The 16,982-nt window shown below is 52.8% G+C and overlaps 1 protein-coding gene across 4 annotated transcripts in view; it reads left to right on the forward strand.

Annotated features, from left to right (window-relative positions):
• The window catches only part of CCND3 (cyclin D3), a 37,724-nt gene that overhangs the window by 7,171 nt on the left and 13,571 nt on the right, over positions 1 to 16,982 (forward strand). For 3 of the 4 annotated variants that reach the window (XR_009746683.1, XM_061471867.1, XM_061471866.1), the window contains exon 1: positions 15,814 to 16,032. The exons of the other annotated variant lie outside the window; for it this stretch is intronic. Coding sequence is in view for 2 of the 3 variants with exons in the window: in XM_061471867.1 (XP_061327851.1) it covers positions 15,835 to 16,032 (198 nt within the window). In the remaining variant the exon portion in view is untranslated. Of the gene's footprint in view, positions 1 to 15,813; positions 16,033 to 16,982 lie in introns of those variants that run through there. 4 annotated transcript variants of the gene reach the window in all.

The following is a 16,982-nucleotide window of genomic DNA, read 5'->3' on the forward strand; positions in this document are numbered from 1 at the left end:
AGGACAAAAGGATGCTGGTGTCACTCCAAGAACTGATCTTCCCAGGGCTGGTGGCAATGGACACCTACTGAAGTGTAATGGAGAGGGGGTTTGATGGAGCTCAGGGTGACACTTGTGTGGCTGGGAGCAAGGGAGGCTGCCCTAGGGCAGATGCAGACCAAGCTTTCCATAGCTGTAGAACCATCTAGTTTGGCTGGAGGGAGGGGGATCTTTGAGGGCAGCAAGGCTTATATTGGCCCATGAAGATGGGGAAGAGCAGGTCTGTGCTTAAAAGGCAATTTGGGCATACAGAACTGTGATCTGCATTGACTTCCAAGGAAGAGTTGTAAGGAGGGCATGGGGGGGTGAGAGGGTTCCTCACCCTCCCTGACAGCAGGGTCTGTGTGGGGGTAAATCTGTAAGATCAGCTCTCTGAAGAGCTGATAAATTGAGTTCCCATGGCACAAGCAAGGATCCTTGGCTGGGGTGTACATGGAGAGCTCCAGGCCCCATTTCGCATGCAGACAACTGTCACCATATGTGATTCGGATTCTTTTGCTTTCTTCTGACACATGAAGGGGGTCCCCACATCTGGCTGTGGCAGTTGAACATGCTCCATTTCATCACAGACTGATAGAGAAGAGGCAGTGAGAGAGGAGGGGAAGGGGGTGAGAATCACAGAGCTGGGTTGATGCTTGGGACCTTCTGCAAAGGTTGTGTGCAACCTACAGCAACACAGGGACATTGCAAAGGGAACAGGGCTGATGGGGACGGCTTGTGCTGCTCCATCGCATGGCAGGAGGGTTCCAAAGGGGTGTTTGTGTGTGTTGAGAGGTGGGACAAATCTGCTGCCTCCCAGGAACTACAGAATTTCCTCCCCTGGGAGCAGGATGCTTCCAAACTCCATTAAATATGTGTGTGGAGAAGAGCTGATGGTCCTCATGTTCTGGCTTCTGTGGGCCTCTGCTCTACACCCCCACCAGGGTCAGCACTATCTCTAGGCCAGTGCAGCAAAGGACATGGGCAAAACAACCTGAAAACTGACCTCTTCTAGTGGTATTTTCTGTACTCAAAAGGATCCTGAAGCTGTGACTTTCCCAAGTGAAGTTCCCCAGGCCTAATCCTTTCAATCCAAAGAGCCATGGCAGCGTGGATCCTCGGAGCAAACACCAGGGCTCAGCCCTCTGGGATGTCCTGCATGCTAAGTGCTTTCTTGAGCATGGATATGGGTGTTCTGAGGTGCTGAATGGCACCTCTCCAGCCCTGGAGATCTATAGGTCACTGTGTGTCTGTCCCTTAAGAAGGGGTTCTCAAGCAGAAGTGTGCCAGCTGGGTGGAAAAATCCACCTCCAAACAGAGGTGAAACTTGGCTCTTGTGGGAGTTGTCTTGGAATCAGGATTTTGGGGCTGGGAAAGCCCATGCAGCCACTGAAGAGCTGGATCTTCCCCCAGGAGCCAAGTGTTTTGCTGAGAGGGTTTTGCCATCCAGCCTGGCGCTGGGCTTCTCTTTCCTCTCTGCTCCTTGCTTGCAGTGGGTGTGCATGAACTGAGACAGCCGGTTTTCCTACCCTCCCCTTTCCTCCCCTCCAACCCCCATCCTGCTCATGGAGGAAGGCAGCTTTGCCATCTGATAGGTCCCAAGGTAAAAGCAGTGTTACAAGAGAATGTAAACAGCAGCTTGGGGAGGGGGGAAAAGCCTCCAAAGGGTTGAGCAAGGCAAGACCAGGGTATCTGATGTCAGCCCCAGCTGCCTTCTGCAAAGGGTTAATGCCAGGGCTGCTGCAGGACTCTGAGCCCTTCTGACAGTGGTTTTGAAATCTGATTTTCTTCTTGCAGCCAAAAAGTGAGGGTTTTATCAACTTCCTATTTGAGAGCAGAAGTCGGAGCTGGTGCAGGAGTGCTGCCTTGTGTCCCTCTGCCCTTGCGTGTAGTTGAGGTAAGCAGTGTGCTGGCAGCACAAGAGCCACAGCTTGGGCAAGGGGGTGATGAAAGGAACATCAGCACAACTGTTTGTGCCCCTGCCTGCAATGCCTGAGACCAGCACTGGTGTCTCAACACCAACATCTGACGAGGCCCAAAGCAGCTCTGCTGTGGGGTTTAGCTGTCACCACCTCCTCACCATCAGCAGAGGTGAGGAGCAGCACATCCCTGTGCAGACAGCTCCATCCTGCATCCCTGTTTGGAGCCACCACAGAGCTCTCTCTGGGAGGCATTTTGGTGGCCCAAGGCAGGGTGGGGCTGGTCCCCTGCTCCACACAGATGAGTGTAGGTCTGCTTGATCCAACCCTAATTGTTCTTTGCACAGTTCACCTTGTTCCTTCCCATATGAGGCTGGGGCATTCTCTTGCAAAGGCTTTTCAGTTGAAAATGGTATGTTCTAAACTGGAGCATTCAGGTACTTCTGCTCCTCAGGACAGCTCAGGTTTCTGTATGCACATGTTTTATGGGGGAGCTAGGCCCAGGCAAGCACAGATGGACTCCAGGCTTACGGAAAGCACCTTTCAAACCAGCTCTGTTTAGATTCCTGGCCTGAGCCAGGAAACTTATGACTAAATAAAGATGGGAGGTCTGCCTGATCTATTTACTTGCATTGACAGAACCCAGCTCAGCTTCTCCATTGGAAATACCCCAGAGAGGCTCAGTTTTTTGCAGATTCCCCCATATATTTCATGTGGGGAGATGACACCTCTCAGCTTTACCCAGTAACTCTCTCAGCAGCTTTCTCTTGCCCAAGAGAGAGCCCCGAGTACACATCTAGACCTGTGGCGTGGCTTGGTCAGTGCAGGGAAGGATCCAACCCCATTATTGCTTGTTATGCAAGGGGAGGCTCAGCTCTGCTGGGTGTTGCATAGCATGCAAACGGGTAATGGAGTGTGAGTGCAGCAGTGACGGCACCAGAGCTGGGAAAACCTATGTGATTCAAGCTGTGACAGTGTGTGCAGCGAAACTGCTGCTGAGATGTTGTGTAACGTCCCTGCTTCTATGTCTGCTCAAAGCTCTTGTGCCACATTCGTGTTCTGCCTCTCTTGCAGCTGCTTTTCACTCTGATGCAACTGTTAAAGCTCTTTGAACCCATCAGCTTGCAAAGCCTGAAGGGTTAAATGTAGGGCACAGTGGCCTAAGTCCAGCAGACCTTTGGGGGCTGAGGATTCAAGCATCATCTCTGCTCTCAATAACCATTCCTGCTCTAAAGCAGTTGTTTGCAGGTCTAGCTCAAAGCATCATCCACATGCTTTGTGGTGTGGATGTGACCAGCTACATCTCCTTTGGGCACCTCACTGTGCCTGAGGGCTTGGCTGAGCCAGAGCTGCAGGTGCAAGAAGTGCCAAGAGATGGGGAGTGGGAAGTGGTGTGTCTGTAGGGCAGCACTGCAGTGCTCAGCTGCGCAGCCAACCATCAGCCTCTGCAGGTGAGCAGAGATCGTTGCTCAGCATCTATTTTTTCCCCTTCTTAACTTTCACTGCAGGAAGTAAACAAACACTTGTGTATACTTCAAACATAGCTGTCAGGTAAAAATAAGTTTGCATGTTGTGGAGCTGGACGGGCTGAGAGCTGCTTTGTGCTGCACATGGGAGCCTGGTGGGGTCGAGGGGGTCTCAAGGGGATAACTGAGGGCAAACATCAGCCCTGGCTTTAAACCTGTTGTATGTCACCATCTCAGCTGTTGGCCCCAGGGATGGGACTCTATAGCCATCACTGGTCACAGGCTGAGTTCCCTGCTCTCAGCAGGGGCTGAGGATTTGTGCTTGCATCAGGAAGGGAATCACTTGGGATTTTGGTGGTTGTAACAGCAAAGGATATGAGTTTGGTCTTGGCCTTGCAGCAGCTCCTAACCCCATCTAGCAGGAGAGCCCTGTCAGGTTCAGAGGGACAAATGCCCAGTCCCTGGGTTAGTTTATTCCTACCTTAGGATCAGCTGTAATCTCCAGCAGTGTGTGCCTGAAAAAGAGAGATCTGCTGTTTCCATGGACATCAAGCTGGTATTCAGAGCTGAGTCCATCTACTGACCCAAGCAGGAGTTTCCAGGGTACACTGTTAGCTTCTGGTGTCTCTGGTTGATGTGTTCCCAGGAATAGCTGACACTTAGATGAATGTGTCTCTCCTCTTTCAGATAGATCACAAGCTCTGTCCTAAACCAAGTTATGCAGACACTTGGCATCACTTCATACCAAGGCAGTAGCAGGGGACAGTGATGGAGGAGACTGTGGCTGGAGGAAGGAGCTGCCTTGGCAGGAGACTGAGGAGGTGCAAATATTAATACTGGAGGTTACTGCAAGTCACTTATTAGCTGTAACAGCCCCAGGCCCAGCAGTGTGGCTCTCCCCAGCACTGCCTATGCAGACAGTAAGGCAGAATGGATTTACTGGGGGGAATGTTGGAATCTAAAGCCTTTGGCACCAGCCTTCCTGCTGGGAGCAGATGGGAAGTGGGTGTCTCAGTGTTCCTGCAGGCTGTGGTACAAGAGTTGTACACAGTGGTGGGATGCTGTGTGCAGGTAGGATGTGGTCAGGCAGTACAACAGGACATCTAAATCTTATTCCAGTTATAAACTAAACAGGTATTCCATGGTCTTTCTTAATCCAGAAGCAGCATTTGTACTGCCTGCTTGGGAAATGTACAGCAGCAAAGCACTTTGCAGGTGTTAACTCGTTATCACTGCTAAGCTGCAGGGATGGGAGTTCCTAAAAGTGCTCACTATTGGCCCAAGCTGGGAGCAAAGCTCACAGCAGCTCTGATGGAATGAGACAGGCCTAGAAAGGTGGGATTCAGTGTGTATGATCTTATTTCTCCATCTACCTTCTAACTTATCGCTGATGAAAAGCCAGAGGTTATTTTCACTTGGCTCAGGAATTGGTTCCCAGACCCCTCCAGTGCTGCCTGCCCAGTGACCTGACTGGGAATTCCTCTGTGCCTCAGCCTAGACACCAGCTCTGTGCTCAGCATCCTGGCCCTGGAGCCATCGCCAGCCTCAGCTCGGGCTGTGGAGGGAAGTCTGAGGCTTTGTGCTGGCTGCCAGCACTGGCATCAGTCTCACCCTCTTTAAATGCTCCCAGGCTTCCCTGCCAGGCTGCAGCAGCTGGAGGACACTGGTGCATCTCTACCTCTTCCAGGCCATGAGTGGATTCACTTCTATCTGTACATCTCTTCTTGCTGCCCTTATGCTTCTCTGTGTGTAGGGATATGAGCCTGCTGATACCTTAGGGCAGCCTCTCCCTCCTGGCTGGGCATTAAAAGACAGTGCAGGGCACTTATGGAAGCGCTATCACTATATGTTCCCATGCAGTTGTTTGTCATCTGCCTCTCTTTGAGGGCAGCTCGATTCTAAGAAGCCCAGGCATAGAGACAGGAGCACAAAAGGACCTTTTGCTTATCTCTGACCTTTCTGGCATGGCCACGGGTCCAGGGTGGCCTCAGGGCCCAGATAACACAGGAGCTGGGATGCACGATTAGGCATTGAGGCAGTGAAGAGCTATGAGGTGGCAGCAAGGGGATGAAAGCTAAAGGGAAGTGTCCTCTGCAGAGCATGGTGAGGAGCAGGGGGGTGGAGGGATGTGTGTGATGTGGTGGGTGCTTTGCTGAAGGGTCAAGACAAAAGCTACTCCCAGTTTCTTGCTGATGAAGGGTGCAACAAGGTGGGTGCTGGAGACATCTGATGCCCTGTGCTGGAGCTGAAAGTCCCAATGTCTGTTAGAACAGGGAATGTGTGACCCTGCTGCACTGGCTGGAGCCACCTTGGGTCCAGAGAATCCTCAACAAGAGGAAGCAAGTCTTGGACTTGGGTTTATCATCCCACATCCAGGTCGTGCCGTGGTGCAGCACATCTTTCCAGACACTTTCCATGGGCAGCAAGGTCAGGCAGAACTGAAGCTCATGTGTGTGTTGCCCAGGGTCTGCAAAGGACTGAGTCCATTTCTCAGTGGAAGTGTGATTTGGGTCTCTCCTGCTTGTAGGAGGCTCATGGGGATGCAACACCAGTGGTAGCTTTACCTGATCAAGTCGGTCCCACTTGGTTGAAACCGGCGAAAGAACTGGAAAAGATGGGAAAGAGAACACAGCCACATGCAGCAGGATTGTATGGGCCTTGTTTCTTCAGCAAACAAGGCTATAGAAGCACTGAGAGGTCTTGGGTTCATCCTGCTGCGGAACAGGAAGATGTTTGTGGGATGGGAGGAATGAACGTTTCCTGCCCAGCTCGGGCCATGCTGCAGTGCAGGGGACCCGCTGTGGTGAGGCCTGGGCTGCAGCACTGGGGCTGGGGCAGGCAAGGGCCCACAGCGTGTGTCTGTGTCCAGCAACCTCAGGAAAAATTCCCCTTTATGGTCTTGGGGCCAAATCCTGCTGCTTCCACCCCACAAAGAACCAGAGGATGGTTTGGGCTGGAAAGGACCTTAAGATCATCCAGTTCCAGCCTTCTGCCATGGGCACGGATGCCTCACAGTAAGCCATGTCACCCAAGGCTCTGTCCAACCTGGCCTTGAACACTGCCAGGGATGGAGCATTTATTACTTCTTTGACCAACCTGTTCCAGGGCCTCACCATCCTCGCAGGGAAGAACTTCCTTATCTCCAACCTGAACTTCCTGTTGCAGCATGGCAAGGACAGAGATTGACCGGGCAGAATGGAACGATGGATGGATTTGTTTTCAGGTGAAAAATCAACCACTTTCCCAGCTTTGTTGGAGAAAAACATCCTCTGAAGGCTCTAGTTTTGCTGACTGAGGCTCCTCTTGCCCAGGGCGGGCGGGGGGCCAGGGCTGGTGCAGATGCTGACAGCTCCACCCTGTCAGAGCTGAGCTTTGGGTACCAGGGTGCCCTGGGGCCAGCGGGGGTGTAGCCCGTGATAGTGATCTCTGCAGGCCTTGAGAACATCAGCAGTAGTATTATTATTTCCCCATATTTTGGTTAATTCCACCCCCCCTTCCATCTTTAGTCTCTACTGACCCAGCTCTGATTTCCTTTGGTAACTGTAGTAGCCTCAGTTTCTGTGTTTCACCCAGTAAGGAGCATTTCCTTCAGTACAGCCATCGTTTCTATACACATCTGAGCCCCAGTGGTTCGTGGGGCAGGCAGAAGATGTAGGTCTGGTCCGTGCTTCACCACTGTCACTTGTTCTTGAGCTGTCGGAGGTTTATTTGCCAGCAGAGGTAGAGCAATTGATGCTCTTATGCAAACATGGTCACGCTTTGTTTTGGCTGAGAATAATCCAGCCCCTGCTTCTTCCACCACCTGGAGAACAAACATCTGCTGGCTGTTGAGAATCCAGTCCTTGATCCTTGATTCAGCTTTTCTTTTCCTCTCCTTATCCTCCCTTTCCTTTCTGGCTCTAAGGGTGCCTCTTCCCAGCTCCTGTCTCTGCCTGGGCTGACAAGTCAAAATCTCATGCCAATTTGACATTTGCCTTTTCTGACTGCAAGAAGCCCTTCAGGTGCAAGGAGAAACAACTCACTCTGCTCTCCATCATGTGTGCTGCTCAGCGCTCAGCCTGCGAAATGAAAGCTCCTTGGCTGTGTCAGACCAGCATCTCCTCCTGTCACTTGCCAGCTGAGCCACACATTTGTCACAGATTGAGCAGTGCAGTTCATCTTCCTCCCTTTGCCTGGTTCTCTGTATGCTTCATGGAATCATGGAATGGGTTGTGTTGGAAGGGACCTTGAAGCTCATCCAGTTCCAAGCCCCTTACCACGGGCAGGGCCACCTTCCACTAGAGCAGCTTGCTCCAAGCCCCTGTGTCCAACCTGGCCTTGAACACTGCCAGGGATGGGGCAGCCACAGCTTCTCTGGGCACCCTGTGCCAGCGCCTCAGCACCCTCACAGGGAACAAGTTCTGCCTTATCTCCAACCTGAACTTCCCCTGTTTCAGTTTAAACCCATCACCCCTTATCCCGTCACTGCTGTCCCTGTTGAAGAGTCTCTTTCCTCCCCTTGCTGTTTGCAGCTCTCCTCCCAGAGATCAGGTTGGTCCAACACACACAGGAGAAGCCAAAAGGGAGACTCCAGAGATCTCAGTTCCAAAGTCACACTTAGAGAGCAGAGACAGGGGCATTCCAGGGCAAGGAGCAGCAAAGCTGCGCCTACCAGGCTGTGACAACCCATGTGTCCTTGTCCATGTGTTCCTTGTGTGTTCATCTGTCACATGCTCCTCCATTCCCTCATAGGCTTCCAGCAGGGCCGTGGCTTCCCAGAGAGGTCACATCCGCTGGCAGAGCTCAGTAATCCCTGCAGTGCCCCAGTGACAGCCACTTACCTGGCAGCCTAACACCTTTATGGGTCCAAACCAGCATCTCAAGCTCAGCATCTCCAGCTGCTTCTAAAGCTGCTGGGCCAGCATCCATCAGCTGCCTGCAATGGGCTTTGGCACAGCTGTATTAGGAAGGAGGAGGTGTTGTTATGGTACTGACGGTTCCTGGTAGGGCTGACAAGCTCTGTGCTCCTGACCAGAGCTATGCAGATAGCAGCAGCTCTGATGATGGGGCTGTGCAGCAGTTCTGCACTTATCATTGCCCTGGGCCTGCACGGCACTGGCAAGGTGGCTGTGCAGCAGGGAGTCTCCCCCACCATGGAGGTGAAGAGCCAACAACAGTTGTATGATCCCCTTGTCTGCTGTGGAAGATCATCAGGGAGGTGATGGCTCCCTGTCAAGGCCTGGCCTTCATCTGCTGGGAGCAAGGAGGAAGTCGTTCCAGTGCCCTCATAGGTAAGCATGGATGCTCCTGCTTTCCTCTGCTGCCATCCTCTCATCTTTTCTCCATCCCCAGCAGCTTATGGTGTGTAGTTCCAAAATATAGGTAGCACCAGCGTGTTCTTCAGTGTGAAGCACATACCAGGGATCAGCCCTGTGGCAGCAGCCAGGGCAGAGTTTATCCAGCTGGATTTCACCCTGAAATCGGTCTGGCTCAGCCCCTGGCACAGGCTGTTCGCTGCCCAGATGTCAGCACTTGTTCTGAGGCCATGGTCTGCCAGCTCACCTTCTAAATCATGCTCAAGAGCTACTGAAACAAACTCAGAAGCACTCATGCCTGATTGCAGGAACCCTTTTGTTTGTCAGCTCGCAGTAGGAAGTTCCTGTTTGAATTGCTACAGAGAGTATCCTGGTGGGAGGCTGACTGTGGTAGTGTGCTGCAGTGAATCTGATGCTCTTCTGCTCAGGCTCTAGTAGTGCAGTGAGGATGGGGTTTCTGCTCACAGGTACAGGGCAGGAGCACAAGCTGTGGACTTGCTTTTAGGGTGCCTGAAGCCTGGCTCTAGTAGCAATAGTTGAGTAAGACACAATGCTACTTTTTCTAACTCAGCCAGCCATAGAAACCTCTGATTTCAGCTTAGGATATTCTATTAATATATTACATATCCTAATATATATATTAGGATATATTATTAGGATATAATTATTAGGATATTATGATGTTCAGGAGACATCTTTTGCCACTGTGGTGCTTAGGAGAGGGCAGAGGGGGCAGGAGGAGCAACTCCTGGGCTCAGAGCAGATGTGAGCGTCGGAAGAAATGGTTCATGTATTGGGCAACCACTGGAATCACTCCACCAAAGATCTGCCTCAGTGCAGTGGGGATGCTCCTTGCCCGGTGCTGTGTATGTGTTTGCAGGGTGTGTTGCACGAGTGTGTTGTTAATGGCAGTAATTACTGATGACATGGTTGCAGAAGCATATGTAGATAATATCCAGCCATCAGAACTGCTGGGAGAAATGCATCCAGATTTTATTACAGCATCTCAGGGAATGTGATCTCTCTGCATCTGTTGGGATATACAGAACTACCTGGCAGTGACAGTCACAAGAAATACAGCCACATTTGTGCCTTCAGGGAAGGGTGTTCTGCCAGCACTGTGTCATACTTACAGCAGGAGCCTTGTCTTCAAAGCTGCAGGTGATGCTGTGTGGATTGTACCTCCATTTATTAACACAGGGCTGTGACATTCCTCTTCCCTCCTACTTGATCACTATGGTTTGTAGGTCCTAAACATCTCCCCTTTTGGCTTTGCAGTTTGAAGCGGTGGGATGAGCATCCTTCCTTCCCTGCCTGGGGAGGACACGTGTGCTGTGCACGGTAAAGCCAGCCTGGCAGCAGAGGTGGTGGCTTTGGGATGGTCCCCCGGGGTCTGCCACCACACACAGCTGCAGGACTGGAGGTGAGAGCAGCTCAGTTCGGTGCCGGCTGCTGCTCAGGCACATTCTGCCTGCTGTGGCCTTGGTACAAGATGTTTCCTTTCAGTTACACCAGAGGCGAACCGAGCGCCAGCAGCCAGTTCTTGGTAAAGGCTTCTACCTTCAAGGTCTGCCTCTAGTTCAAAGTCCCTGAGCCTGTGCTGAAGCAAATACAATCAGGTGCACCCCAAGTGGGGGGAGTCCCTGGGGTAGCAGTTGTTTTCTTTCTACCCCCAAAACACTCCCATGCACACAGGACGTCCTCCCTCTGAGGAGCCGCATCCAGCACAGACTCAACTCACCTGCTCAGATGTTGCCTGCCCATTACTGGCACCCCTCTGAACCTGCCCTCTGCCCTGTCCTGATGCACTCCCAGAGGTAAAGGATTTTCCTTTCTCCCTGCTCCTGTTCCAGCTGGGCCAGTCCCCCCTTCATAGAATCATAGAATCCCAGCCTGGTTTGTGTTGGAAGGGACCTTGAAGCTCAGTCCAGCTTCAACCCCTGCCACGGGCAGGGACCCCTTCCACTAGAGCAGCTTGCTCCAAGCCCCTGTGTCCAACCTGGCCTTGAGCACTGCCAGGGATGGGGCAGCCACAGCTTCTCTGGGCACCCTGTGCCAGCGCCTCAGCACTCTCACAGGGAAGAGCTTCTGCCTAAGAGCTCGTCTCAGTCTCCCCTCAGGCAGGTTAAAGCCATTCCCCTTGGCCTGTCCCTTCACGCCCTTGTCCAAAGCCCCTCTCCAGCTTTCCTGTAGCCCCTTTAGGCACTGGAGCTGCTCTAAGGTCTCCCTTTCCTCCTCACTTCCCCAGGCAGGACTGGTTCTTTCTCCAGGACAGCCACAGCACATTCCCTTTCTCCCTGCACCGCTGGGAAGCTTGGAGCTGGCCAAGCCCCACTGCCTGGCACTTGTGCTGGCAAAGAGGCCCTGCTCCTGCCACATCAGCTGCATGGTGTCGTGCAAGCAAAACCTCTTAGAGAAACCCAAAGCCATCTGATCTATGCAAGACGTGGGCAGGGAGATGAGTTCAGGGCAGGGGAAGGCAGGAAGGATGGACAAGGGCAGGGTGTTGTAACAGAGATGTGTTGGAGATGTAAAATTGCAGGGCAGTGTTTTATAGCAATTTGCATATTTGGCAGCCACAGATAATCCCCTGAAATGAACTAAATATATCCCTCCGCCCCCCCGGGGGGCTTTCCAGGCCCCATTTGCCTTCTGAAATTGATTGGTTTCAGCTTTGCATGTTTCTTCTCTGCTCTTTTCTTTCAATCTCTACCAGCTGAATTTGGCTGGTGTCTAAAATGTGCCTTTTGGGAGCAAAACTGAGCCTTCACCTGGGGGTGGCTCATGAGTCTGAGGCAATGAAAAGGTGACTTCATTTAGATTTTGTTAGGAAAAGGAACTAAGGCAGAAACCGGCTGCTGAAATCACAGATGAAGGCAAAGCTGTCCTAATGCTTCCCATAAAACATCAGATGAAACTACACTGAAATCTCTGCTGGCCTCAATGGTTTACTGAGGGGAAACTGGGCTGGCTCATTTGGAGCCAAATCTCAGGTTAAGCTGATCTATAGCCCAAGAACAGGCATGCTCAGGTGCAGGGATAGAGCAAAAACCCCAAGAGCATCAACAGTCCTAGTTTTAGTTTTGTTTAAAGAGACAATTGGCCCAAGATGGGGCTTTCAGTTAATGGAAAAGCTGCACTTTGGCCTTCAAAGCAGCAAGTTTTATCTTCTTCAGAATCCTCATCATCACCGGATCTATCTAAGCATGGCTGAGGCTGGGTTTTCAGATGATATCACCCCAAAGTGATTAGTTACACTCAAAAGCCTGACCAAGTCAGAGGAAAGGGAATGCAGTGGTTGCCAGTAATGGGAAAGGTATTAGGAAACACGTCCTTGGGGTGAGATGTTGAACTTGAACTCAACCCAAACTTCCCTTCAGCTCAGTGAAAGCATTTTTTCTGTGTTAGGAATGAGTAAGATGCGGAAAGCTCTGGGGGCAGAAAGCAGGCTTGTGTTTGAGCATGGGACTGAGTGCAGGAAACCCTCAGCTCCCCATGCCCATGGGCTGCGACTCATGTGCACCCTGGCCTGACCGGCTCCTCTGCTCCATCCTCACCAGCCCTTGTGTGCCACAGCCCTTGGTCCTGCTGGGAATAGTTGCAAAAATCTCTCCCCTTTGGGGGAAATTGGATGTAAGATATAATAGAACAGTTTGCCAATAGCTGAAGGGGCTCTACAAGAAATACAAAGGGGGCTTTGGACAAGGGCCTTTAGGGACAGGCCAAGGGCAATGGCTTTAACCTGCCAGAGGGGAGACTGAGCTGAGCTCTTAGGCAGAAGCTCTTCCCTGTGAGGGTGCTGAGGCGCTGGCACAGGGTGCCCAGAGAAGCTGTGGCTGCCCCATCCCTGGCAGTGTTCAAGGCCAGGTTGGACACAGGGGCTTGGAGCAAGCTGCTCTATGGAAGGGGTCCCTGCCTGTGGCAGGGGTTGGAGCTGGAGGAGCTTTAAGGTCCAACCCAACCTAAACCAGGCTGGGATTCTGTGTTTGAAGTGCTTTGAAATCACGAAACCATAAAGTGCGAAATACCATCTTCACCCTTTCTCACACATTCACAAAATGGTACCTGGTTTTCATTCTCTTTGGGGGATTTCCTTTAGCAAATGATATAGTTATTTGCTCATTGGATTTGGTTTTCAAGTCCTCGGTGTATGTTAAGTAGTTTCGTTTCAATATCACCGATGATACTGTAGTCACAATATGACCCAGGAGGAAGAGCGCTCAGCTCTTGGTAGAACAAAATTGGGCTGAAGGTAGATCTAAAAGACATAGAAACCAGTGCAGAAAAGGTGCAAATCCTGCTGGCTGACAGCCTGCATCGCCAGACAGTGACATGGACCAAAACCTCCTGGAGCAAAGACCTTATGGATGTGTTCCTGTTGAATGGCCATCCCAACAAATGACACCAGCAGCCCCTCAGAATCAGCCCAGCATCCTCACTGTCCCCTTTAAAAGCTCCAGTTGCTGGTCCCTCTTTTAAATTCATCATCAACATAACCCCAAAATGCCCTCCCTTATGACTCAGCGAAGAACAACATTGCTGGTTGGAGATCCTGGAAGTCTGGAGCCCATCAGGGGTTTTCAAGTTCACTCGGAAGGAATTTCCTTTCCTGATGTCGCCAAAGCCAGGAAGCTGCCTATCTCTGCACAGCAGCCACCAAAATTGGGCTTTCCTGGAATTTTCTCTTTTCCCTCCGCACACCCACACAAGAGGCTTTTTGGGACACCCACAGGCTGTAATTTGCCCTTTCCAAGCCTGATCCTGTGGCTTGCAGAGGCCTCGCTTTTGCCAAGTCATCATCTGGAGGGAACACTTCCTTGTGCAACGGGCCCTGTTGTGCCGCTGTGTGCGCAGTGGCCACCGAGCCCAGTGGTGTCCCAGGCACTGGGTCACCGACCATCAAGTCTGGGAAAAGGCCTAGAACTTTCAATTTCAACAGGCACAGCCCAAAAACCAGAAGGACCAAGAACCCAAGTGCTGTGGTTTCCCTTTGCCTGACTAAAGCAAATAGCTGCTATTTTTACTATAAATGTGGGCCATGGGGCCCTTCTCTTCCCTTCACAAGTGGGGGATGCTGCTCACAATGAAAGAGCCCGGGGGGGGTCATCGCAGATTAAAAGCAGCTGACTGGTCCGCAGACATGTATCCCATAGCTTCTTCAGATGTTTCTTGCCCACACCACTGAAGATTTATTTGTAAGGTGAAAGGAAGTGGGGAAAGGGATGGGAGAATCTCCTCTCAAATTCCTCTTTTTCATTTTAAGCAGCAGGGATGGGATCAATCTATTCACCCCCTCTCCTTCCTCCCGTTCCCATCTCCGTGCTGGATGTTCTCAGGCAGCGTCACATCCCTTGCAGAAAACCAAAGCCATGTGTAGAAAGGGGATTCTGGTGTGTGTTCTGTGTGTGACCTGTGTTCACTGTCACCAGTGGAACCTCGCAACCTCTGATCAAAAAGATGTTTTCCATTTGCAACAACAACAGAAATCCTGAGGAGGCAGAACAAAGGCTTCAGTCTTGTTTTACTTAATGCTTATTAATTTGGTGTGTTTGTTCTGCATTAAGAGACTCTTTTTAGATGCCTGAAAATGCAGGGAAAGTACTAAATGTGTCAAAATGACACCCAGAGAAGTGACTTGTGGGAGGGGGAATGGCTGTTGTGGCTCATCACTTCTTTGGTGCTTTGGTCCTTGGCTTAAAACTATGTTACGTGTGTATATAGTGAGGGATACCCCAGCAGAACCAGTCGGGTGTTCCACTGAGTCCCCTCTGCATGGTGCTGCATCCCAAAAGTCCTTCCTTGCTCCATTTTCTTTCTGAACAGGAGCAGTCTGCTCCCCAAGGGCTGCAGGATTCCTGCTTGTGTCCATCCCATTCCTTGTGCCCAGGAATCCTGTGCTGTGAACTGATGGACAGGGCCATCCATGCACAATGGAACCATTGCTGGGTGAGCAGCCAGGAGTGGCTGTGGGAGCCCAGAGCAGGAGCTGCTGCGGGTCCCACCTCTCACATTTGTGATTAGAATCATTTGGTTCCAACTGCTGCTGCAAATGCTGCATTGTGGCACCATCCCAGTGCCAAGGAGGCTTATCCAGGCTGGTCATTCCATCAGGCAGGTTGCTTTTGGAGCTGGGATTGGGAGCTCACATTAAAATCAGACCCCTGAGCTAATCCGAGGAGGTTTTAATTTGCAGGTTTGAAGGCAATCCATTCCCCTTTCCAGTTCGAGAATTGTTGTATGGTGTAAACCGTATCAGAGCAACGTGTCCCGAGTGGCAGCCTTCACCTTCTCAGCCTAGAAAGCAGTTACTGCTGGGTCAGCCAGCACCGAACTCAGGTACCAGCACGGAGCAAATCCTGCACTGTGGAAGTCAGTGCAAACTGACCCCAAAGACTTTGAAATCCCCAGAGGAATGGCTGCTCAGTGTACAGTTTGCAAAGGCATTTCCAAACAATTGTTAATTATTCGGAAAACGCAGCCAAGCCTGACAAAGCCTTATCTGGGCAGACACTGAGGTCGCTATCTCCTGTGGAGCTGCACCAGGAGTAACACGAGGGGAACTTGTGGAAGCCTTTGTAGGGACCGGCTCCAAGTATGTACACAGCTGATTGTTTTCATAGCCTTGAAGGACTTGGGGCAGACACACACGGAAAAAAAAAAAAAGATAGAGGAGCAAATACTGAATTAACTGCTTTTAGACCTGCGATGGTTGGGTTGACAGCAGCCTCGCCGCAGCCCCCGGGCTGTCCCTCTGCAGCCTGCCTGCCCTGCGCTGAGCGGGCAGCGGACCCTGCAAGCAAAGGGGGTACCGGAGAGGGACGTGGTGCCGCCGCGGAGGGGCGGGGGGGGCCTGGTCCCGGTGTCCGCTCCCTCTCCGCTCCAACATGGCAGCAGCGGCCCCGCTGCGGCCCCACGTGCTGTCAGCCCGCCGGCGCGCCTCTCGCCCCGCCCCCGGAGGCGTGGCCACCGCCCGCTTTCGGCGCGTTGCCGCTCGGCTCGCTGATTGGCTGGAGGCGGCGGTGGCTCCGCCCCTCGGGTTACGCCGCCTGTTCCCGGCGTCCGCGGAGCCGGTGGGGAGGCTGCTTCTGCGTTCACCCCTTCCCGTCCGCTCCGTTCCGTTCCCTGCCCGCCGCGCCCATGGAGCTGCTGTGCGTGGAAGCCGTCCCCCGCGTTCCCCGCGCCGAGCACGACCCGCAGCTCCTGGGGGACCGGCGGGTGCTGCAGAACCTGCTGAGCCTGGAGGAGCGGTACAGTCCCCGCGCCTCCTACTTCCACTGCGTGCAGCGGGAGATCAAGCCCTACATGCGGAAGATGCTGGCTTTCTGGATGCTGGAGGTACGGGCACCCCCCTCCACGCTGCCTGCCGCACTCCAGCCGCAGTGCGGGGCAGGAGCGTCCCCCCCTGTTCGTTGGGGACTCGGGGTGCGAGGGACGACCCAGGGGACAGGAAAGCCCCGAAGCCTCAGGGCTCGCCGGAGGTCGGGTCTCCGGTATGGGGGGAGTTGCTGGGTGAGGAAGGAGCCTGCAGCAGGGCGGTATCTGCGCGCCGGCTGCTGCTGGAATCACAGCCCCAGCTCCATTGGAAAACACCTCTAAGCTCATCCAGTCCAACCATTGCCCAGCACTGCCAAGGCCACCACCAACCCATGGCACTGAGGGCCTCTTCTCCACGCTGTGTGAACAGTTGCAGGGACGGTGACTGCAGCCCTGCCCTGGGCAGCCTGTTCCAATGTCTGAGCACCCTTTGGGGCAGGAATTGTTCCTCAGCTCCATCTAAACCTGCCCTGGTGCAGCTTGAGGCCGTTTCCTCTTGTTCCTTGGGAGCAGAGCCCAGCCCCTCCTGGCTCCATCCTCCTGTCAGGCAGTTGTAGGGAGTGATCAGGTCCCCCCTAAGCCTTCTCTTCTCCAGATTGAACTCCCCCCCCCCCAGGTCCCTCAGCCATTCCCCATCACACTTGTGCTCCAGGCCTTTCACGAGCCCTTTTCCCCATGCCTGGAGCATTGCATGGGATTGTTGTGGCCCAAGTGCCATTACTGCCGTGCTGCTGGCACCCCCATTTGCTTCCTGCTCCCCACGACTGGGCAGAGCTCAGCAGTGCTTGGGCAGGGCTGAAAGTGCCCGCTCAAAGGAGGAAAGCAGCACCACTGCCATTTACTTCCCTAAATCCAAACTGTATGGGGCTCTCTGCGGGATGCAGTTCTGGGGGGTCAGGGAGGGAATCTCATGGGCCTCTCCACGAGGTGGCCAAAGCCTCAACAGAGAAAGAGCAGATCTGCAAAGGACA

This window comes from Pezoporus flaviventris, unplaced genomic scaffold (genome assembly GCF_033815535.1).
Source record: "Pezoporus flaviventris isolate CSIRO_AGI_PZ_B2104156 unplaced genomic scaffold, CSIRO_AGI_Pfla_v1 ptg000069l, whole genome shotgun sequence".
Lineage (NCBI taxonomy): Eukaryota > Metazoa > Chordata > Aves > Psittaciformes > Psittacidae > Pezoporus > Pezoporus flaviventris.